Raw genomic sequence first — 22998 nt, forward strand, 5'->3', positions numbered from 1 at the left:
TAAACTGAAAGATGCAAAAACTGTTTTACTCAGAAAGAACAATGTATACAAATGAATGTCATAGCCATTAATTTCAGTATATACAGTTCATAATGACTCTTTTTATTGTCAATGGGCAATTTGCTGAATAATTTTTGTATTATTTTATGTGAAATAATGACAAATTTTGCTGTGTTTATTGCACGTGGATTAGCTGTAAGAGCATTGCCAGCTTTTTGGAGTTGCAGCGTAAGGCAAGATGCAGTTCAGTCAGGGGCAGCCACTGCTGGGCTCCATAATCACTCCTCCGTAGAGAGCGATGCGTGTCAGACCCCAGCTGAGCACATTGCCCTTAGCCGAGCTATTCAGACATGGATTCTGTTCACGGATCTCTGACTCGCTGAGCACATAATTCCACATGTTCACATCCGCCATGTAGCCCACAAACGCATCGGAGTCCGAGATCCCCAGAAAGCCATCCTGGTCCTTGCCAAGGATCAAGTCTCCGCCTGGCACAATGGTATAACCTGCCTTCAGGTAGCGCTCCGCAAAGACTAAGCTGTTTACCCACAATTCTGCTCCTCCGGTGTGTGATGACCAGGTCACGCAGTAGGTGGTCCAGTCTTTGGATCGATGGTCATTTGGCATGTTGATGAACTCGTTGCCAATCCACAGGCCCACTTCAGACCCCGTGGAGATGACGAGCTCATTGTCGTTGTCCAGGGTGGAGTAAGAGAGGACAGTATGTACGTGAGCAGATGTTGTGCGGACCTTCATGCAGGCCGTAAAGGAATCGAGGTCCATAGGATGCTCAGTGTGTACCACCACGTAGCTTTCTGTGTTGCGCTCAGGGAAATGCAGTGCCAGTGGGGCCAAAGCCTGTGGGCCTTCAAAAAGCACAAAGAGGTGAGTTCACTTTAATTCACCACTGAATCACGCAGTGATGGATTGAACTAAGGTGATATTTTGAAGATGCTATATATGCTATATAGCTTTGGTATGATTGAGTGAAATGAAGCAATCCAGCAAGCAAGCAGTGCTTCATTTCAGCAAATTCTGCTGACATTCCCGATGCTACATTAGTAAACACTCTGTAATAACGCTGCAAAAAATCATCAGGCCCTGAGTGCTAGCAGTGAAACAAACACACGGACATGGATTCACTTACAAGCAAAAAAAAAGCAGTTTAGGCTCGGTGCTATCTGGCTGCGTGGTGATCTACGTCTCTTTTACGCAGAGGTAAACCTTGTGTTCATCAGATTGTAAGAAAGCAAGAGACTCAAGAAGGTCGGGCTGTCCACTAATATTCTCTTTTGTCACTTTTGTCGCACTTTTGTCTCAGCTACGACTGCATTAGCCAGCTACGGCTACCTTAACTAGCTTAGCTTGCCTCTGCTCGTTGGTCTCAAGCAGGAAGGGCAATTCAAATTCGATACTTCAGGTCCTGCCGGCACGACACGAAACCCAAATTACAGAGAATGGAAAGGGCAGCCAACATTCTGAGAGACAATCCAATGCTTACTGGCACAAGCGGCAAGAAAAAGCACACAAAGTCACGCGTGTATGAGTGCAGGGATGAGCGAGGGATCCCACACACTCATGACCCTTCACACGGGCCTTCTACAGAGCTCTGACAGACAAGTAGTCCTTTTTTTTACCACATCTCACCTTTTTTACCTGGCTTGGCAGCCTTTATGGTACCTGGACATAGTGAAAGATTAGCAGAAAAGTATTATCCTCAAAAGTGTGAAACTAATCAACGGCTGGACCAAAGGGAAGACTTCCAGATTTCACAGGAGGGTGCAGCAAAGGAAGACGGACTCACCTTTATCGAGCTGCTTTCCGAGGGATGAGATCATGCTTTCGATGGACGAAAGCTTGCTTTCAATCTCTTCTTGACGGCAGAATGCTGAAGGAAAGAATGGTAAGCATCATTAAAATTGAATAACCGTCGTCTTCCTCCGCTTATCCCAGCTACCTCCACCAGTACCCCAAGGAGATCCCAGACCAGACTGGACATATCATTTCTCCAGCGTGTCCTGGGTCGTCCCGGGGGCCACGGGTCAATCAGAAAATTGGATAATAAATAATATCATTTGTTTCACGTTGGTGGCTCAGCAAATTTGAACAGTGTACATGTGTGTTTTTTTATGCTGCTCATGCTAGTCCAGGTAAAACCAGCTACCAGCACAATGTTTTTTTAAGCAGGTCCATCCGTTAAATATTGTCCCATTATTAATACATACATCCTTTGGCCAGACGGGGAAAGAAGGACGCTTCAACCACGCGGTCATTTAGAGGCTGCGCCATACGGTAGTCATTCCACAGGGTTTTATTCTCAAGGTCCATCAGTGTGCTCTCCAGCTTCCGGATCTACAACAATCAGAGCGGAGGCCTTAATCCACGTTATCATAACTAGGCGAAAATAGACAAGGTTAAATTAGTTTGAATGGAACCTACATACCTGATTGACTGAGAGGGTGATGGGCGTATCAAACACAGTCCAAATGGTGCTCTCGTAGCAAGGGGGAGTAGTGAGAGACCCATGATACCTGAAGAAATGGGACAGGTTCTCAGGCAGCATGGAGCGGACATTAAGCTTCGTAAATGTCATGGACTGTCCTGTGTAAAAAAAAAAAAAAAAAACGCACAGGAGAAATGTGGGGACACGTAATGACACATATAGTTCATTAGGGTCACAGCAGGGTGGGAAAACACATTTTCCCATGTGAAACAAAGTCAGTACCTGCATACTTGACTTTTGCCAGATTGGAAATGAAATCGCTGTAGTACGTGTTCTCAAAATGTCCATCCTACAGTAAAAAAAAAAAAGAGAAAGTGAATGGAGAAATCATTTCTGACATATGCCTACAGAATTTCAAGGGATGCTGAGGTTAACCAACACGTGCCGTGTTCCTTCAGGAATGCTGGCAGCCAGTGGTACAGAAATAACAATTGTGTCCAATTTTGGGGTCTTCACAGGTTTGGATATCACCGTTAGTTGTGATTAGAGGAGGTGAAAATGATAGTTGTGTTACGATAATTTACCGACTTTCAATCAGTAAATACAGGGACAGCCTCCTTGGAGCAACCTAGGATTAAATTACTGGCTTAAGGACACAATGGTAGCAAGTGGAGATCAAACCTGCAACTTTGTGGTCATCTGGATGTCTGTCTCACTCTAGTCTATGACCACACCTATAATCAAGTGAAATATGTCATATAACATTTTGGGGCCAGTCATGGACGTCTCCTGCTGAGAAGGATGCCCTTGAAACAGTTGACAATTGCCAGGGGTGACAAACTCTCTGAGAACATAGTGCCAGTGACCTGAACATATTCCTGAGGAACGAAAATGTCGTACAGCATGCCAGGACACAATCATCCGATCAGTGTAGCCCTTTAGAGCTAAAGCCGTCTGGCACCTCTGAGATGCCACTTTAATCACGGTGAGAGCGGTCACACCGTGCCAGTTCCTCCAGAGCTGGTGTGATGTGTGAAGCAGGGTACAACAGAAGCTTTAACGTGCACCGCACAAAACAAATAAGTAACAGATATAACTTTAAAATCTCATGTACGTCAGCCTATTGATAAATAATAGATACATACTGACAATAATAGATAAGTGACCGAGGGCATAAGGTCTCACCTCGTAAAAAAAGGCCAAAACTGCAAGTCCGTCTGGCTTATCCTTGGCATCTTCGAAGGTAGGGTATTTGTCAGAATTGTAATGGACAACATGGAGCTGTAACAGGAAGCAAGAAACAGTAGAATTCCTACATAAACTTTTAAGTCAAGTAACTTCCTAAACATAGAATTCCTAGTCTGAAATTATGGGTTTTGAAGAAATGTATTCTAACATGTTTTATTGTCAACAGTTTTTTTAACAGAAAATATGAAATTTAAGTAAAAGTGAAGTGATTGTCATACACCGCAACACAGCACACGGTGACACAACGGAATTTAACCATCACCCTTAGTGAGCAGGAACATGACAGGAACCCAAAGAGCAGTATGTGGGCACAGTGCTTTGCTAGGCCACCACTGCCCCATTTAAAGATCTCTGTCACCAGGTTACACACCTCCGCCATGTACCGTATGCCATCGACCGTGTGCTCCGACCCACTGGCCTCCAGGTCCCAACCGCCCCAGTGCAGGTGCATCTGAACAGCCGTGAAGCTCCCTGGGAGCCCCTTGGTGATCTTCATGGTCGGAGGCAAATTGATTAAAACTGGAAAAAAAAAGAAAAAGAAAAATTAACCCCTATTGTGTTTTGAATAACTCCAGAATGTTAATGGGGTTTCTGGGTGAAACTGCCTAGAGGTTTTCAGAACACCAAATAAACTGGTCTCAATCAATACATTTACGGCATTTATCAGACGCTCTTATCCAGAGCAACTTAGGGTTAAGTGTCTTGCTCAGGGACACAATGGTAGTAAGTGGAACCTGTGACTCTGTAGTCTTCTGGTTCATAGGCGAGTGCGTTACCCACTAGGCTACTACCACCCCATAAACCATCTACTTTCAAAACTATTATTAAACCAAACATAAGCGCATTTTATGTTCATGAATACCAACACCGTTTTACTTTTTATAAACACTATTAAATCAGAAACTGGCTGCGCCACCGGACTCTTCAGACACGCGTTGCACAGCTGGACCGCCAGGCGGCGCTGCCACTCGGTGCGTGTTTACGAGGCGCGCGTCGCGTTACACGCGTGGACACCTGTGTGGCCGTTGTTGACCATGGTGAAGTTCCCTTTGGCGATCTCGTCGTATCCCTCCAGCTTGAGCTGCAGCAGCCGCTTGTTGTATTTGACGCTGCGCCGCTGGATGTCGATCGGCGACTGCATGCGTCCTCCGCAGGCGGGGTAATCGTCCGCCCAGTGCTTCTGGTCCAGACTCCCCTCTGAGCATCACACACACACACACACACACACGTCCCGATCAGTCTTTAATGAAGTGGCAACGCAATCATCATTATTACCGGGAAATTGCATTACAAAGGAAATGTATTGCGTAAAAAAAAAAAAAAAAACGAAATTCATGGTAAACCATAGATTATGCAATCAAGACTCCCAAAACGAGTGAAGCAGGGAGTACTAGTTTTTTTGGGGGGTATTTAGCACTTAGTTTCTGTCTTCAGTGCGTTTATTAGGCTTCCACTGTGTGTACTGGGCGTGTAGTAGACCCGCAGTTCGCCCAGTTTGTACAGAAACGAGGATTTGAGAGCAATTAAATCAAACCAGTTCAATTATACACTGGCAAGGCGAGAGCAATATAAAAAAACTTTTTAAGTGCGTTATTCTTTTTTTGGAAATGCGTCCATTGAGTTTTTTTTTTTTTTTAATGATAGACTTTCCCGCCAGAAATAAATATGTGAAATAAATAAAAATAATAATACAAAAAAAAAAAACACCCCACCTGTGTACGTCCAGTGTGTCCCGTCGATTCCCGCGCCGACCAGCCCGATCAGCTGAAATAGGACGACAACGACGAACGCCTCCATTCCCGCCGCTCCGCTCGCCGCCGCCGCGCAGACTGGGAGGAGGAGGCGGGAGCGCGCGGCAATGAACCTCGGCCGGAGGGCGGGTCGCCTCGAACCCGACGCCCACCACGGACACCCGCGGGGCCTCCTGTCGTGCTGCAGTGAACACACACACACACACACACACATGCAAAAATAATGAATAAAAATGTTGCACGAGTCTGAAGTTTGAAGGATGCAAGAAGTGGCCCTGTGTGTGTTTCGGTGACGTTGCATCGGTTTACTTCTCGTGAACAGGCTGCGAATAAGGGAATCAACGTTTACGCGCTTGTTGTGACGTTTGGAAGATTGAGTGAGTGCCGGCTGCTGATCTTTCCAAATGTTAGTGTTACTGAAGCCGAATAATGATGCATGATGACGACCAAATGGAGTCTGACGTTGTGTCCCTTTTAAAAAGTCTGCAAGTTTATGGAAACCGAACAGTGAATTTGTGTAATCAGACTTTATAGCCGTGGCTGAATACATGGGCATGTGAAGACATAATACCGGCCTCCTGAGACATGGGTTTACTGGTATATTAGAGGGAAATCTAACACAGATGGCCTGGATGGGTGTACAATGGGGAGTTTGTTGTAAATAGCTATTAGGCCGTGTTTTACTTGTTAAAACACGTCTGTGTGTTGTAGCGTGTCTGTATTTTTTGTACTATACGGTGGCGATCAAAACTTTGGGCTTAAATTGATAAGCGGGCAGAACCTTCTGCCGAAACACATCAAGCAGACATATCCTTTCACCATTTTGTGCAAAAATGATATATAACCATATTTGGATATTTGGATTTAATTGAATATACAGGACAGGCCAAAAATTTGGACACACGTTCTCATCCAATGTGTTTTCTTTATTTTCATGACTATTTACATTGGTAGCTTCTCACTGAAGGCATCAAAACTATGAATGAACACATGTGGAGTTATGTACTTAACAAAAAGTGGAGACCTGGCCTCCACAGTCACTGGACCTGAACCCAGTCGAGATGGTTTGGGGTGAGCTGGACCGCAGAGTGAAGGCAAAGGGGCCAACAAGTGCTAAACACCTCTGGGAACCCCTTTTTTGTTAAGTACATAACTCCACATGTGTTCATTCATAGTTTTGATGCCTTCAGTGAGAATCTACCAACTTAAATGGTCATGAAAATAAAGAAAACATATTGAATGAGAAGGTGTGTCCAATCTTTTGGCCTGTACTGTAAAAGTTAAAACATCCCTTTAAAATGTCAGATCTTTGGAATGTAAATTAGGCCACAATAACCTTTAGTGCCTTTAATGTGACCAATAGCCTGTACAAGTGTGCAATTGAAAATTGAAAAACACAGTATGTTTCTTGGTGCAGGTCCCAAGCCTGGTAAATGGGGAGTGTTTTTGCCAAATCGATTATGTGGACAACCAAACCAGTTGATCCACTGTTGCAACCCCTAACATCCGAAGCAAGTCAACAAGTGTGCACCCACTTAAACAAATTTAATTATAGCGTCCAGTCTTCACAACTGCCATGAATTCAAGAGAATCTGAACCCCATGTAAAGTTCAGCTGTCCTAGTGGGATTTTTATGAAATTTACTCAATTGTCTGCTACAGCAAAAGCCATGGTTCACAGAGAGCTTATAAAGCATTAAAGGGATTTCATTGTTCAAAGTTATCGGTCATGAGAAGGGTAGAAAATTTCCATGGAACACAGTGTAGGTATTCATCAAAAAGAAAATGGTCTGACAACAATGAGCTTGCCAAGAACTGGACATCCCTCCAAAACTGACGAGTATGTGGGAAAATCTGTTATGGTTTGATGAGACAAAGGGTGAATTTATAGGAACAATTCTAAAAGCCAGGTTTTTCAAAAATAACATTACTCTTCACCAAATGAAACATATAATGCTTTTCTTCAGCTGGAAGTGAGACGTTGGAGTGATGATGCATTGGTCACTGACACCTAGCAGTACAAAACCTTTCTGCTCAAAGCTCCTTCATTCAGCATCTGATGTTAACTGGGAACAGAGTGTTAAATCTCAGGAAACAGATTTCCCTTTGGGATCAGCTATCTCCATATATTAAGCATAGGAGGGAGGGACGGGGGTGCATGGATGGATCGTTCGTTGGCCTTGTGTCCTACGGGGAAAATCTTAACATCTACAATGGAATTCTTCAAAATGTGCAAGTAAAAGCTATTGCCATGGTCCTCACAATGCACAGCCTAAACAGAATAAAAAAATTGTGGATAAACTCCACAGTTCGGTGGATACAAGATGGCCAAAAAGAATCTTGCATAATTAGCAGCCTGAATGTTCAAATTGAGTACCCAAACCTGTAAATGATGGAATTGTTGTTGTAATGCTTGAAATGTGAAAAAATGAAAGAAATTTTAAGTAAATTTCATGCATTTTGCCGATAAGTTCTTCTTCTGCCCACAAACATGTAGCGTTCCCCCCTGTAAGGTTAGATCAGAGACAGTAAGTCATAGATCTATATCTATAAAGATTATTGCCATTATACACTGTTGAATTCACAGTAAAAATATTAGAAGGTTTTAGCGATTACAGAATCATACATTACATACCATACATTTTACAGTTAAGAAAACTGGAAATATAAAACCAACATGATACCATTATATATGCAAGTTTAAATTTTATTCATCTCCAAATTATTATTTTATATGATGTAACGCAAGACATATTTTTTTCCTTCAATGACCTATGGATCCAAGAACCATATGTTACAATGTTTGTGTCTCTCTTAGGGGTTCAGTCACTTCCTCAACATCTGCAGAAGTCTTGACAACAGCTCTGCTAGGCCCCCGGAAATCATTACAGAAAGGTAACTGCATCCTTTGTGAGTAACAGGGTTGACCGCTAAGAAAAGCTCTCACTCCTGAGTCACCGCTGCCTACTGACTTCACGCTCAGGCGTTAAAGAGCTCTTCTGCCAAAATATTGTTTTTCTGCTTGTCTCATTGCATGTTGGACCATTAGTGCATGTCTGGTGTTCAAATTCAGACTCGCGTCCAGGTGTGTCTGGTTCAAAAAAGAAAAAAGTACAGCATTCACCAATTAGGTGAAGAAACATAGTCATTATTTACGTGCCTTGTGTTTTTGAAGGCAGGCAATGTCAAGTATAGATGCTCTATGCTATAGTTATCAGGTCTGAGGTCCCACTGCAGTTCTTGAATTGTATAATTGTAGACGCTGTATATTAAATTATAATCCTAGAAAAATACATGCCATGTTAAAGACTAGTCTTGGTTTGCAGGCCAAAACCGAGAGTAAATTTTTTTTTAAACCGTGGAATTTTTTTTCCCCGGCAATATCGTTCTTTGATCAGTTCATTGACTCTGGTTACTGCAGAGTTGACTGTACAGTTCAAACTCAGCACATCCAAGAACAGAACAGAGATACGGAGGGCGGTCTGTTTTCTTTCTCTTGGGGCTAATGATAACGGGAGCTGCTTGTAATAAGAATTGTGGACCTGTGGCTCACTACCAACAAAAGTTGCCATGGTTCTGTGCTGGACTGTTTTTAACAGCATTTTCTTTTTATGCTTTTGCCTCTTAAGCACTAGTGCAATATGTGAACCACAATGTTGAGGTTCTCACTGATAGTTCTGTTTTTTTTTCTTTTTTTACCTGCTATCAAGAAGAAGAAGATGTTCTGACCACAGGATGTTCCGACAGGGTGGTGTGTTTAGCAAGAGCAGCTGAAACTTTAGGGTCATTTCCTCATTATGCTCTTAGCCAGTTAGAAATCACTTATAATTTCAACAAAGAATGAATGAATGCATTTGGACGTTGCCATGATTGTGCTCAAAACTGTCTGCCCTCACAAGGCAGGGTTCATAACGTCTGGAACCGGCCTCACTGATGGCAGACATTATACAGGCTTTCATTTCCGATACAGAACGAGCGACATTTTCCTCCACAAATCTGACCAAAACGCTGCATTTTTCCATAAACCTGAAGCAGGAGGTTTACTAGTTTGGTCCGGGGCTCCAACCCATGCAGATGAAGTGGTGAAGTGGCTGTTTGGGAAGGCAGGGCAGGCACTGAGAAGGCTCCAGACATGCGTCTACACAAGAGATGATGGGAGCACACAGTTGAATGCTTGCTCCCGCCCCCTTGCAAGAGTAAAACACGAGTCTAGATTATTAGTCCACATAAATTAAGCTCCAACTGCAGACAGGTCATGTTTCAGTCCTATTCAACAGAGGACAAACCTGAGAAGTGACGTACCCCCTTGTTAGTTTCTGAAGATGAGCAGCTGGTGCGATCCTTTTTCCCTGGCAAAATGTAAAATGGTGCAAATGCGAATGTTGGTCTACCACAATTTCCTTACCAAAACAAACCAGAAAGTTGACATGGGCCATGGCCTGTGTGCAACTGATCATTCAAGGTGTACGTTATGTCTTGGTCATGGCAGTGGCGTGGCTTGGCATAGCATGGAACCCATGCATTCACTATACTTGCTGGGGCAATCAGAAGTTTGCCGGTTCGAATCCCGATCCGCCAAGGTGCCACTGAGGTGCCATAGAACAAAGCATCGTCCCCACACACTGCTCCCCAGGTGATGGTTAAAAGCAAAGGACACATTTTGTTGTACCACTTTCACTTCACTTTACTTCACTGAGACAGGGGTTTTACAAATTGAACAAAATCGCGGAATAAAGGACAAGACACGGAAACATTTAATCAAAATTGATTTAATGCATTTAATCCATGATGGAATATGGCTGTAACATAACAGAATGTGGAAAAAGCCATGCAAGGTGAATACTTTCCAGATGCACCGTATGTGTTTTTCCCTTTTAGGCCTGAAGGGGAGGAGCTCTTCATTACTGGCTCCACCCACTGTCTGGTGAATCATCTGTTGCCAGTTTAAGAGGAAGCCTGAGATGCTCACTGAGGAGTTTGGAGTGGAATTGTGTGAGAATACAGAGAAAGAGAGTATTAGAGTTACTGTGGTTTTTGTCTCTAGTGTTGGTTCTCCCTCCTATATGTGTATGTAGGAATATGTATATGTTTGTGTATTTTACTTTGAAATGCTCAGTTTTCATTTCAGGTTCTATTGAATTGAATGTTTGAACAGAAGGCACATTGAATCTTGACATAATGGCCATCAACAACCTGTATTTTAATAATTATCTTTAGTGATAAGCAAAATTGTGAGCTCCCTGCAAATAACTTTTGCATGCCACTGTATGTTATTACTTTTTCAGTCTTAACAATTTGCTGAATGTTTGCCAACCGACTTCAACTGAGTGAGAAGATATAAGATCTTGATCTACCATAAGACCCATAATGCTGTTCTTAAATCTTAAATTTCACTGATGACATGGCAATGGCAAAAAACTATGAAAGCAGTTTCACATCACTTGTGTTTATTTTCTGCCAAGTAACAAGGTCTTAGGTTGTTTCTTGAAGGTGGTAAAAATGTAAAAAGAAATGTATTACCAGTAGTGTTCAAATGGGAAAGACCCAAGCATCTGCACGCATGTGTAGATTAGCTGTTTGTTGTAGTCAAACGTGTGTCCAATTGACACTAATCCCTGACAAACTGGCAGCATTTCAGTTGACAATGCAACAGCCTGCCGATCCAGCAGTGCCTGAGGAGCAGTGGGTGTGGAGCTTCCCCATCGCTTTCATTCAGTACAACCCAGCTGTAGCATGCAGGCACATCTCATCATGCCCGCCTCATTCCACACTGACCTCGTCGATCACGGAGCGAAAATGTTGAGCAACCACACATGCAACAAAAAAAAAAAAAACTTTTACAGTGCTTGTGAGTGAGCCCAACTTAGTCACAGCACAGTAAGAGTATTTAAGAGTCGTGTTTTAAATTTTCATCGGATATATTACAATTTTAAATGTTAGGCTCTAATTTTTTAATGGGCTGTGCAAATGTATTGTTAGTGAAGTTTTCGCCAGAGACTTCACACAGAGAATTATCCAGAATTGACACTTTTCAGAATTTCTTAGCACCATGTTAACACTTTCAGCTCAGTTGTAATTCAGTCCAAGGTCTTCCTACTTTTCGAACAGACTTCAGATTTCCAAACTTGTCTCAACGTATCCAGACGTCGTGCACTACCCGCCTGACCAACCTGTTCTCGAGAACGTCTGAAATGGTCACTAGATGGCGCAGTGGAGATAACCAAGCGTCACCACATGCTGGAAGGACTCAAGAGGGCTCCACTTCACCAAATCGGACAAAAATTTTAATAAAAAATAGATGCTAAAACAAACAAATTGTAGGAAAAATATAAATATTGCATTCATTCATGGTGTGGGTGATGTAGCATTTACTTTTTATTATAAGCTCGTTCTATGCGTGTGCACATACAGTACAGGCCAAAAGGTTGGACACACCTTCTCATTCATTGTGTTTTCTTTATTTTCATGACTATTTACATTGGTAGATTCTCACTGAAGGCATCAAAACTATGAATGAACACATGTGGAGTTATGTACTTAACAAAAAAAGGTGAAATAACTGAAAACATGTTTTATATTCTAGTTTCTTCAAAATAGCCGCCCTTTGCTCTGGTTACTGCAGCAGTGGGCAGTCATGACAGGCGCCCGGGGAGCAGCGTGTGGGGACGGTTCTTTGCTCAGAGGCACCTTGGCGGATCAGGATTCGAAATGGCAACCTTCTGATTACAGGTCCGCTTCCTTAAACGCTAGGCCACCACTGCCCCAAAATAAGTAGCGCTTCACAGATTTGCGTGTCATCCTTTCCCATCCTTATCGATCCAATTTTAGTATATGTGCAGCCGTACCAAGGTCGTCACCTGAAATGGTTCTCCAACAGTCTTGAAGGAGTTCCCAGAGGTGTTTAGCACTTGTTGGCCCCTTTACCTTCACTCTGCGGTCCAGCTCACCCCAAACCATCTCGACTGGGTTCAGGTCCGGTGACTGTGGAGACCAGGTCTCCACTTTTTGTTAAGTACATAACTCCACATGTGTTCATTTATAGTTTTGATGCCTTCAGTGAGAATCTACCAATGTAAATAGTCATGAAAATAAAGAAAACACATTGAATGAGAAGGTGTGTCCAAACTTTTGGCCTGTACTGTAAATGAGAACAGCAGGTCAGTCGTGTACAGTTGACTTTTTTCTTTTTTTTTTTTGCTCCTTGGGGTCAGACTTTGGTCAGAAACACTGTCGCGGGATGAAGTACAATAAAGTGGACAGTGAGTTATGAAACGCTTGTCCGGTCATTACGTAATGGCACCCATTTTAATAAAGCACATTTAATGTTGTGTTAATTTCATACAGAAAAAAAAAAACGTGAGCGGTGGAAGGAGACAGACGACGCTAGAGCCTGTCCAAGCCGGCCAATGTCGCGGCGGCGTGAGGAAACCGCAGTGACGCACGGCGCAGCAGCTGCCGTCCCGCACGTAGTCCACTGCGGCGTCGTCCCCGGTCACGTGGTCTCCGCGTCCCGGCGAGGGGCGTGGCCGCGGCGGACGTGCTCGTCTGTCCCCCCCCGCAGCCAATCAGGTCGCTGGATTCGGACCGCCCCGCCCTCCCGGCTCTCTCCTCATCCGCCATCCGCTCGCCGCGACCGAGAGAGACGGACGGCTTCCCTTGCACGCAGTCAGGCCAGAGCAGGTAAGAAGCGGACATTTCTTTACTTCCGTGCAGTTTAAGGAAGCAGAGTACGCATTGCCAGCTACGGGGTTACGCTCATAGTTTTTGCGGACATTTTGCCAGAATGAAGGTTTTATTTGAAGATGCCATGTCATGGTCGCTGCTCCCCGTCATCCGGAGGTCGTGCGGAGGCACTGTTACGTAAAGGCGGCCTTTACTCGGTCTTTACTCGCGCTTGCCTCGCCGCACGGTGATGCGGTCTATTTTTACTGCGGCCCTGTCATTTTTGTCCCGGCCTGCAGCGTGTGTGTCAAGTTTCCGTGGCGCGGCCCCCCCCTCCGCCACGGATCCGTGCTGCTGAATATAAATTCTGGTGAGACTTGCTGCTGCGACGTCGTGACTGCTGAGCGATTCGAGTCTTGATTGGTGCTCTGCACTCTGACCGTGAAGTGATTGTCATTGTGAAACACTGCAGCACAGCACACGGTGACACAACGAAGTGTGTCCTCTGGTTTTAACCATCACCCTTGGTGAGCAGTGGGCAGCCATGACAGGCGCCCGGGGAGCAGTGTGTGGGGCACCTTGGCACCTTGGTGGACCGGGGATTCGAACCGACATCCTTCTGATTACAGGGCCGCTTCCTAGGCCTCCACTGCCCCAGTCGTGTTCCATTGATCTTGTCGCAGAGCTGTGTTACGTGGCCGTGTTCGTTGCTGCCCCGTGGCCGGTTTCCACATTGTGGACTTTTAAGGATTTTCCATCGGTTCAACAAGTCAGATCTAACTGAGTCGATCTTACAGCCGCCATCAAAATACTGACATGAACTTTCCACCCTCCGCTGTGCATTCTTCACGTTTAATGTAATTAGAAAGTTTGTTGGTGAATCTTGCCCTGTCTGGGAAAGCCTTTTACCAACTTTTATCTAATGTGGCATTTGGCCTAGTTTCCTGTAACTCATTGACTCCCTGCCGGTAAGACTTGATTCGCATCGGGGGGTGTGATGAGCAAATCTCAGGGTAACTCAGAGATGGACGCCATTTCAGGAGTTATTTCCTTCTGGGCTTAGTCATCAAAAAGAAAATGAGTGTTGTACCATTACCCCGGGTGTGGAAAGTTACCAAGTTACTACTCATTTCCACCATTGTTTCCATCAAAACTAACTTCCTGCTCCTCCAGCACAGCTCAAGTGGTCTGATTTTCATGAAGTAAAAGAAAAAGGGTTGTCAGTGTTTTTAATAGCTCCCAGATTATAACATTTCTTTGACATTTTGAACCCTACATACAAGGCGTGGGGACCCTGATCCATGGCGGGCCAGTGTGGGTGCAGGTCTTTGTGATGAAGAATGGGAGGAGCCTCCGTTGGTGGCTGTTTGGAAGGCCATCAAAAAAACCTACACCCATGCCAGCCCTCCATGGATCGGCCTGATCCACATATCAATGGGATTCCAAAATTGTGTATTGATTTTTTTTTTGTGTGTTCATATGTTGCAAACAGTTCGTTTTTGTGCGCAACAGATCCTGCATCATGTCCATCCTGAAAATCCACGCTCGTGAGATCTTCGACTCTCGGGGGAACCCCACCGTGGAGGTTGACCTCTACACCAAGAAAGGTACCAAAAGCATGTGTGCACTTCTGTATTGATAATTATTATTACACATAAATAAATCAATGTACTGTAACCTGCATTTTTGTCATATTTGTATTGGCTGAATTGAAGAACCGGGCGCTCTGTAAGATGCACTCTGTGCATCCGAACCCGTGGTGTCAGGCTCCAGTAGACTAAATGAATGTGCTAGTTCAGGCAGCGGGTGGATAATAAATAGCCTCCTGTAACTTTAGCCTTCCTACAGTAGATTAGCCGTATTGGAAAATGTAGAATGGTACTCTCACATAACCGCTCACATAAATCTGCATTCATATGAATTTCATTCCGGGCAGTGATTAATATGAAGGAATCTTGGAATAGTAGGGAATTCAAATTAGGTCAGATCAGCAATGTGATATTTCAGTTTTTCTTTGTTAATAAATCTGCAAAAATGTCAATAATTCGCTGTTTTTCTGTCAATATGGGGTGCTGTGTATACAATAATGAAGCAAATAATGAACTTAAATTATTTTAGCAAATGCTGGAATATAACACAGCGTGAAAAATTTAAGGGGGCCTGAATATTTTCCTCTGTATTATTATTAATTTTATTCATTATTTTTATTCATGTTCTCAGCTAGTTCTCAGATGTAATTGTTTATTGATTTTTTTTATTGAAGTTGCTGTATTGATTGGATTGATTGAATTGGCAGGTTGGCCTTGGATGCATGTTTAATGGCATTGCACAGAGGAATGACCGTAATTCTTGAGTGCTTACCATCTCTTTTTGATGTAGTTGCTAGGCTACCATTCATTTGCTTTACCTTAATCCTTCAAGGGTTTAATTTGTTCTTCATTCACTCTTTGCCAAGTCACCTCCTTTGGTATTCCACTCAGTTAGTTGGGCAAGCTGAATCAAGTCGACCTGATATAATTTGTCTACTATGTGTTACGTAACTCACATTTGTGGGAGGGTTGCCTCTACAGGCCGTAATCTTCTCCCTTTTAGACAATTTTTCCGTTCTCACACCCACCGATGCTGGTGTAAAACCAAAATTAGCCCCTTTGCTGTGATTTCAAGTCAGGCAGGTGAGGGACATAAGTGGCGTTTGATTTCAGGATGTTGTACCAGTCTGCCAGCCCACAATCATTTCTTGTTGCAGCTGATCGGTTCCAGTGGGACACATGGCTTCAATCACAGTTGTGCACCTCTGGTTAAGCCTTAAATCCTCTCAATCCTTCTGCTCTGACATTGACTGGAGTCGGATTTTCAGCTAGAACCAAAACTTGCTCAGGCTCGTGCAAACACACTGACTCTCACAAAGATGTATTGATTCCCTTCTTTTTAATGTCTTTTTTTAGGTCTTTTTAGAGCTGCTGTCCCCAGTGGTGCGTCCACTGGAATCTATGAAGCCCTTGAGCTCCGTGACAATGACAAAACCCGCTACCTTGGCAAAGGTACAGTAGAGTAACACTTACGTTGTTATTGTTCTCATATTTTGTTTATTCAGATGTTGTTAATGGTAAAGCAATATTACTATTATTTCTGCATTATAATCATTTAAAACTATGAAAGTATTTACAAATGAATATTTATATAAATTCTATTGTTATGCAATCGTATCAGTAGTATACTACCAAATGATCTTATAAGTTAGGCTACAGTTTATAATTGATTATGCAAACCCTTTTTAAAACATTGAATACCAACTTAACTTAGCTAATGCACCACTTCTGAAATAGAATATTCTAGTAGTAAGCAGGCCCCCCCCTCCTTCCTTCCTTTCTTCCTTCCTTCCTTTCTTCCTTACAGGATCATCCTGAAACCTTATTCAGAGTTTGTTCCATATTTTACCACTTTTGTTTTCCCTCACCCTAGTCTTCCTGTCCTTCATGTTCTACGCTATCCTTGACACCCCATCTTTCTCTTTCTCTGTCAGGGGTGAAAAGAGCCGTTAAATATGTAAATGAGTTTTTGGCCCCAGCTTTGTGTAACCAGGTAAATGGGAGTGAACTGACATGTAATGATGAGTTTTGCTCCAACAAGGGTTTACAGATGCATGGCACTTGGGTTTGCTCTTGGATAACTAATGTCTAACGAATGATCACAGACATTGTCCACCTCATTTCACAGGAATGCCAAACAATATGATTGATCTGCCAGTTTTTTACCGGAAAAGACAGGCCATTTTCAGCATCTACTTTTTCAGTTTAAAGTTGTTCATAGTGCATCAACATTGAAATTCTTCAGGCTCCTCATTTACATTTTTACAAATTTGAAATTTTTTGCTATGAATGAACACAAACAACATTTTGAGATACACCTTAGGCTATATGTTGAAAATACCCTAACTCTTCCTTTGCTAGAGTAATGCGTCTCTGTGATCGTTTGGTTTTGCCTGCTCTGCATGCTCCCGTTCTCCCCGGGTCAGTGATTGTCTGCTTGTTTCCTGCAGGTGTCTCAAAAGCTGTTGATCATATCAATAAAACAATTGCACCTGGCCTGGTTAGCCAGGTAGGAATATCTATTCTTTGACTAACATGCCAACATCACCCTTCTGAATGTCTAGACTCCGTATCAGTTGTACAAATACGGGGGGGGGAACTGTTCACTGTAGCCATATTTCAGTTCACGCAGTGGTACGTCTTGCATATATAAACCCCATGTATTAGAACTTCGGATGCATTATGTTGAGGATGGTATAATGTTACAGTAGTAACACACTCGCCTATGAACCAAAAGACCCAGGTTCAAACCCCATTTACAACCATTGTGTCCCTGAGCAAGACACTTAACCCCAAGTTGCTCAAGGGGGGGACTGTCCCTGTAACTTGCTCTGGATAAGGGTGTCTGATAAATGCCGTGAATGTAAATGTAAATGTTGGAAGGTCTCCCTCTCTAACTGCTATAACTAACATGAATGGGTTATGGATAACACTGTACTGAATGAAAACATACTAATCTTTTTAAGTGTGGAAAATATGTTGTGTTTAAGTTCTCCACTGATTGGACGTTTTTTGTCTTTTGTGCTCAGAGCGTTTCCGTCCTGGACCAAGAGAAGATTGACAAGTTGATGCTTGACATGGATGGCACAGAAAACAAATGTAAGTATCTAATGATGTTCCATCATTTAGAGCTTATAAATTTAAAGGTTCCCTATTATGATTTTTTTTTGCTTTTATATAGGTCTTAGGGATCCCCTTATACTGTATCTGAAGTCTCTTGGTGCATAATTACAGCCACCTTGCACCAGTGTTTAAATGCTAATGGGAGCAAACAGTGTCTGCATATTTCCAGGGGAAAAAATGAAATCAACTCACTGGAGTCTTGTGTGACTACATAAAATACATTTTTGCTCATTTTTACATCCAATCACCAAACAACTGCAATGCTTTGCACGTTTTCAAGCCATGGCGGTCAGTGGAGTTATTTTTAGGAGGGGGTGGGAAGCATGAGGTAACCTTTCCCCTTATGACAAGATAAGGGGAGACATTCCAGATCCGACCATCTAAGCTGCTGCTCTCTGAACAGTGAAGCAGAATGGCCAAAGCGCTCTTTATACTTCTCGCCATTTCTAGCCACTGCAGGACAACACATAGAGAGTATAAAAAAAAATATGTAAATATGAATTACAGGTCTACTTTGGTTTTAATTTGGCAGCAAAGTTTGGTGCTAACGCCATCCTGGGTGTGTCCCTGGCTGTGTGCAAGGCTGGAGCAGCAGAGAAGGGTGTTCCTCTGTACCGCCACATTGCTGACCTTGCTGGCAACCCTGAAGTCATTCTTCCAGTGCCTGTACGTTTCTCTCTGAACAATAACTTGATGGGTGTTTTTGTGCTGTTTCCTTTTGCTGTATATTTGGTTCATGTGGCAGGGCGTTGTTGTGCACACGTTTCATGGACTCCCTGTTTTTGTTTAAAGGCCTTCAACGTTATTAACGGTGGTTCGCATGCTGGCAATAAGCTGGCCATGCAGGAGTTCATGATCCTGCCTGTGGGGGCCAGCAGCTTCAAGGAAGCCATGCGTATTGGTGCCGAGGTCTACCACAACCTGAAAAATGTCATCAAGGAGAAATATGGCAAGGATGCCACCAATGTGGGAGATGAGGGTGGCTTCGCTCCAAACATCCTGGAGAACAAAGAAGGTGAGAGCTAGACTGTTCATTGTGTCAGTAATTCTAAACTAATGACCTAGGAACAAAAATCGCTGCAAAATAGTCTTCACCTTGACCCAAAGGTACAAAATTAAACCGTACTGTTATTTCGTATGTTAGTACTTTTCCCTGACCGAACAGTTCTAGACACTTCCCAGCATGGTGCTCATGTTTAAGAGAGACAGCTTCGCTGCCCCCGTCCCCCTCCCGGTAGGGGAATGCCGTTACGGCAAACAGATGGTCGCCAAATTTAGGCCTCCTGCGGTATGAACTAAACTGGCTCTCAAGTGAAGAGGAACCTGAGCGTTCTCCCACTTCCTTGTGTGGTTGCTGATAAGGCAGTTCAGGTATTCTCATATAATAAAAAAAAGAGACCTTTAGTCAGACCTACAAAAACAGATAATACTAATACTAGATGATAATAATAAAGCTGCAATTTTACAGAAATGTTGTGTCCTAATTGAGTTATTATGACGTAATTATGCAGTAATGGTCGAACTGAAACATTCTCATTCTCTATTGAATTTTTTAAAGGCATTTTCATTTACTACCATTTGCCACCAGTTCAAACCAGCATTTGTATTGCAGCTCTTGAGCTCCTGAAGAATGCTATCAGCAAAGCTGGATACAGTGACAAGATTGTTATTGGCATGGATGTGGCCGCCTCTGAGTTCTACAAGGAGGGCAAATACGACCTGGACTTCAAGTCTCCTGACGACCCAAGCCGCTACATCAGCCCTGACAAGCTGGCTGACTTGTACAAGAGCTTTGTGAAGGACTACCCAGGTCAGCATTTCCAATCTAGTCAATTTGGAGGGAATGGTTCCACATATTTTCTATAATAAATAAAATTCTCATACACCTCGAAGTTTGATCTAATTTGGACTAGTTGCAGATCACCTAATTATTGGAGGCTTCTTGAGAAGAGCAAGATGTTAATCTTAAGTGGATTCTATTCTTGACTTAGTGGGAGTCATAGCTGCTTAGCTGAATGCTGCAGCTAAGTGGTGCTTAGCCTCATGCTGTGGCCAATAGACGGCTAGCATAAATTAGTACACCCCTAAAGCCTGCCTGTTGAGCCCTGCTAATGCATCTAGTGTGACACTCACTGTGGATTTAAAGGATCACTCTGAATGACAGACAGTTTTATGTTTGTTACAGCGATGGCATTGTGTTTTGGAATAGCCTGAAACATTATTAACTTCTACAGTGCTGCCGTGATTCATGCTAACTGCATTGTTCTGTGCCGTTCCTCCAGTGGTGTCCATCGAGGACCCCTTTGACCAGGATGACTGGCAGGCATGGAGCAACTTCACCGCCAGCACCAGCATCCAAGTGGTGGGTGATGACCTGACAGTGACCAACCCCAAGCGCATTGCCAAGGCTGTGGCTGACAAGGCCTGCAACTGCCTGCTGCTGAAGGTCAACCAGATCGGCTCAGTCACAGAGTCGCTGCAGGCGTGAGTCCAGCACATTCATGCATATTCATCTGATCTGTTACGCTGCCCGAGAAGCTACGGTTGCACAGTTTCACTGTTATCCACTTCCAGCCTGCCCCGTATGTCCCTTTATCTGGTAACTGATACATCACTTGGACTAGAAGGTTATTTTCCTAACCATTGTTGCTCTACACTTTCTGTGCTGGTGGTTTCGAACTAGACTGCTATGTAGTTGAGAGCCTTTGAGTTAAAAAAACTGTAACATGATCTGACTCCTTTTTGCTCAGATTATATGTACACTGACTATCAGCATCTCGCCACAGTGGCCCCATAATAAGGAAAATCTTACTCCGTGTGTAGTGCAGTTTTGGAACTCTCTTTGTTCACCCAGAACCATCCTTAGGCCTCTTCTTAGTATATAAAAGCTGCAAGTCGTGTAAAATTTCAGTTCTCTTGTCCCTTTGAACAGGTCCTGAATCGGTTCGATTCACTATAAGTGTTCATTACTTTTTTGCTTCTGTCTTATTATGCCTTCTGGTTGGTCACGCTATTCGTTTGTGTGTAGTTGCCCTATTGTGCTGAATTTCAACTTTGTCTGCTCTCATTGCATGTGTGCAGCTGCAAACTGGCCCAGTCCAATGGATGGGGAGTAATGGTCAGCCACCGCTCTGGAGAGACAGAGGACACTTTCATTGCTGACCTTGTTGTGGGCCTCTGCACTGGCCAGGTACAACGAAGCTGTCGAAATTTCCACAGTTTAAGTGAATGACTTGTTTCAAACTGACCAGTGTGTGCTGTCCCTCATTGGTTATTCCGTCAGTTGTAATGTGTTTCTACCAATGTTGTCTGTTGCTAGATTAAGACCGGCGCTCCGTGCAGATCTGAGCGTCTGGCCAAGTATAACCAGCTGCTCAGGTGAGTTCACTTCCTTCAAAGTGTATTTCACTGCATTTTAGCACGTTTAGCAAATGTACAATTTACCACAAGGACGTTTCACCACAAAGGAAGTGGGTGTTGTCATGGTGCAGCACAGCACAGCGCTGGCAACACTTTTGGTCACATTCAGCAAACATGATAGGGAGTTAGACAAACAATAGGGCAGGGTGCAGAATTTAATACGGGCTATGTTGTGAAATGTCCTGCAGGATTGAAGAGGAACTGGGAGACAAGGCTCGCTTCGCTGGCAAGAACTTCAGGAATCCCATCTGAGGCTCTGAGCTGCGCTGGACCTTTTGTGTTTTCATCTTGCATACACTCCTCCCCATAACAGCCACACGAGGTCGCTAGCTCTAGGTCAGGGGGAAGTTTGAAACGGTAGTAGGACACAGGGTCCAAACCTGTAGGCTATGGCACCAAACCTGTGTGCCACCCAGTGAACTCACCCCACTCTGCTTTGGCCCCCGAATAGCACCGGTCCCTTAACTGTGTCCTTGTATTGTGTGAGAGATCTCTGTTTCGCTTCTTGTGAATTGTATTGATTATGGTGCTCTCCTGAGTAATTAAGTACACATCCCGTATTTTCACTGTACTACATTGTGTTGCACAGATTGTGCGTTGTGTTGCCTTTGAAAGTCATAGTGTTGCTATAAGTGTGGAAGTGTAACAACAAATAAAACTATTCACGAAAGTTGACAGACCTGGTGCTTTTCAGTTCTTGTGTATCTATGTCCTCTCTTTTCTGTGATGTCAAATCAAATCTATTAAGAGGGTTAAAAGGTTAAGAAAAACGACAGTGACAAGAATTTAAATCATAATTAATATTAATCAATGTTGAATTTCATCACTGTTAGAATCTCAAGAAAAGATGAATATTCTAAATATCCCTAATATATTTAAATTGGACCTGTCAAAGCCCATTGAGAATGTGAGTTTGGGCAAAACTAGAAATAAATGTTTTTGTGCACTTTTATAGAAGTTGAGAACTTTTGACAAGAAGAGAAGCATTTTGGTCACATGATCCCCGCCTTTATCATGGCACCAAGTTACACACAGTCTCAGAAATCAGCAGCAGGAGGTTAACAGCTGACTTGATGCTGCTCTTTCTGCCCCTCAGAATTGTCCCCAGGCTGCGTTCGCCATGTACAAGACCAAAATCCAGAATATCACTTCAAGTGTCCCTGTGAATGAGTTCATCTGACACTCTCTTTTCTTTTACGCGGCAAAATGTCCCGAGTCATTCTAGCCAGGACATGATGTGACTTGAACAGTTTCAGGGCAGGTTTTTTATTTTCATATTGAAGAATTCCTGCTCTCCTGTTTCTTCTCTAGTCTTGTAGTACCCTCTAGTGGTAGAGCTTTAGCAAGACTCAGCCTAACAAATCAGGCATCCAAACATTGGTGGAAACCTGGTAGGAATTAAGCATGATGGTTATCAAAGTCAGACCCTCTGATCGAGACATAATTTCTAGAATGACGAATTAAATGAGCAATTGCATACAATTGAAAAAAATGCAACATTTTGCATATCAAATTACCACCATCTTAATCTGAAAATGTAATTTACCATTTTGCTGAACAGCATTATGAGCTTCAGTTTCCTGATGCAATAAGGACTTCGCTGATCCTTGAAATTTCAAGCATCTTCTTGAATGTGAACAGATCTCAAGGGTTGGTAGGTCTTAAATCCCAATTTTTAATTCACCTTAATACTATTTCAACTAGTACTACTACTTCTATTAATTATAATAAGAATAATTATTTCATCCAAATCTTGTCTGGAA

At 43.2% G+C, this 22998-nt stretch overlaps 2 protein-coding genes across 5 annotated transcripts; one reads left to right on the top strand and one right to left on the bottom strand.

Moving 5' to 3' along the window:
• Positions 1-7: 7 nt before the first annotated feature.
• On the bottom strand, positions 8-5542 carry ca6 (carbonic anhydrase VI). Of its 2 annotated transcripts, XM_028993838.1 has the most exons (10): positions 5404-5542; positions 4706-4888; positions 4062-4210; positions 3629-3724; positions 2726-2792; positions 2444-2601; positions 2226-2352; positions 1805-1888; positions 1648-1680; positions 8-866 (listed from the first exon to the last, which is right to left on the bottom strand). In XM_028993838.1, exons 1-10 carry the CDS (start codon positions 5486-5488, stop codon positions 250-252), a joined length of 1599 nt encoding a protein of 532 aa, XP_028849671.1. In that variant the 5' UTR covers positions 5489-5542; the 3' UTR covers positions 8-249. The 2 variants fall into 2 exon arrangements, with proteins under 2 accessions (XP_028849671.1, XP_028849672.1); XM_028993839.1 differs by lacking the exon at positions 1648-1680.
• A 7504-nt stretch (positions 5543-13046) lies between these two features.
• On the top strand, positions 13047-21910 carry eno1a (enolase 1a, (alpha)). Of its 3 annotated transcripts, none has more exons than XM_028993377.1 (12): positions 13047-13121; positions 14596-14710; positions 16049-16144; positions 17143-17201; positions 17722-17791; positions 18348-18481; positions 18608-18830; positions 19428-19625; positions 20098-20299; positions 20897-21005; positions 21135-21193; positions 21424-21910. In XM_028993377.1, exons 2-12 carry the CDS (start codon positions 14626-14628, stop codon positions 21485-21487), a joined length of 1299 nt encoding a protein of 432 aa, XP_028849210.1. In that variant the 5' UTR covers positions 13047-13121; positions 14596-14625; the 3' UTR covers positions 21488-21910. The 3 variants fall into 3 exon arrangements, with proteins under 3 accessions (XP_028849210.1, XP_028849209.1, XP_028849208.1); XM_028993376.1 differs by lacking the exon at positions 17143-17201 and adding an exon at positions 16627-16685 and having other exon boundaries at positions 13053-13121; positions 14616-14710; XM_028993375.1 differs by having other exon boundaries at positions 13053-13121; positions 14616-14710.
• Positions 21911-22998: the final 1088 nt, after the last annotated feature.

The sequence above is a fragment of the Denticeps clupeoides genome, chromosome 10 (assembly GCF_900700375.1).
Source record: "Denticeps clupeoides chromosome 10, fDenClu1.1, whole genome shotgun sequence".
Taxonomy (NCBI): Eukaryota; Metazoa; Chordata; class Actinopteri; order Clupeiformes; family Denticipitidae; genus Denticeps; species Denticeps clupeoides.

What these genes read in the sequence shown, in the direction of transcription:
- ca6 (XM_028993838.1), bottom strand. Translation starts at nt 5,488, where the DNA reads ATGGAGGCGTTCGTCGTTGTCGTCCTATTTCAGCTGATCGGGCTGGTC. An exon ending in GGTCAACAACGGCCACACAG is followed by an intron (nt 4,211 to 4,705) that starts GTGTCCACGCGT and finishes TTTTTTTTCCAG; the next exon opens with TTTTAATCAATTTGCCTCCG. An exon ending in TCACCCTCTCAGTCAATCAG is followed by an intron (nt 2,353 to 2,443) that starts GTATGTAGGTTC and finishes TGATTGTTGTAG; the next exon opens with ATCCGGAAGCTGGAGAGCAC.
- eno1a (XM_028993377.1), top strand. Translation starts at nt 14,626, where the DNA reads ATGTCCATCCTGAAAATCCACGCTCGTGAGATCTTCGACTCTCGGGGG. An exon ending in AACCCGCTACCTTGGCAAAG is followed by an intron (nt 16,145 to 17,142) that starts GTACAGTAGAGT and finishes TGTTTCCTGCAG; the next exon opens with GTGTCTCAAAAGCTGTTGAT. An exon ending in TGGGCCTCTGCACTGGCCAG is followed by an intron (nt 21,006 to 21,134) that starts GTACAACGAAGC and finishes GTCTGTTGCTAG; the next exon opens with ATTAAGACCGGCGCTCCGTG.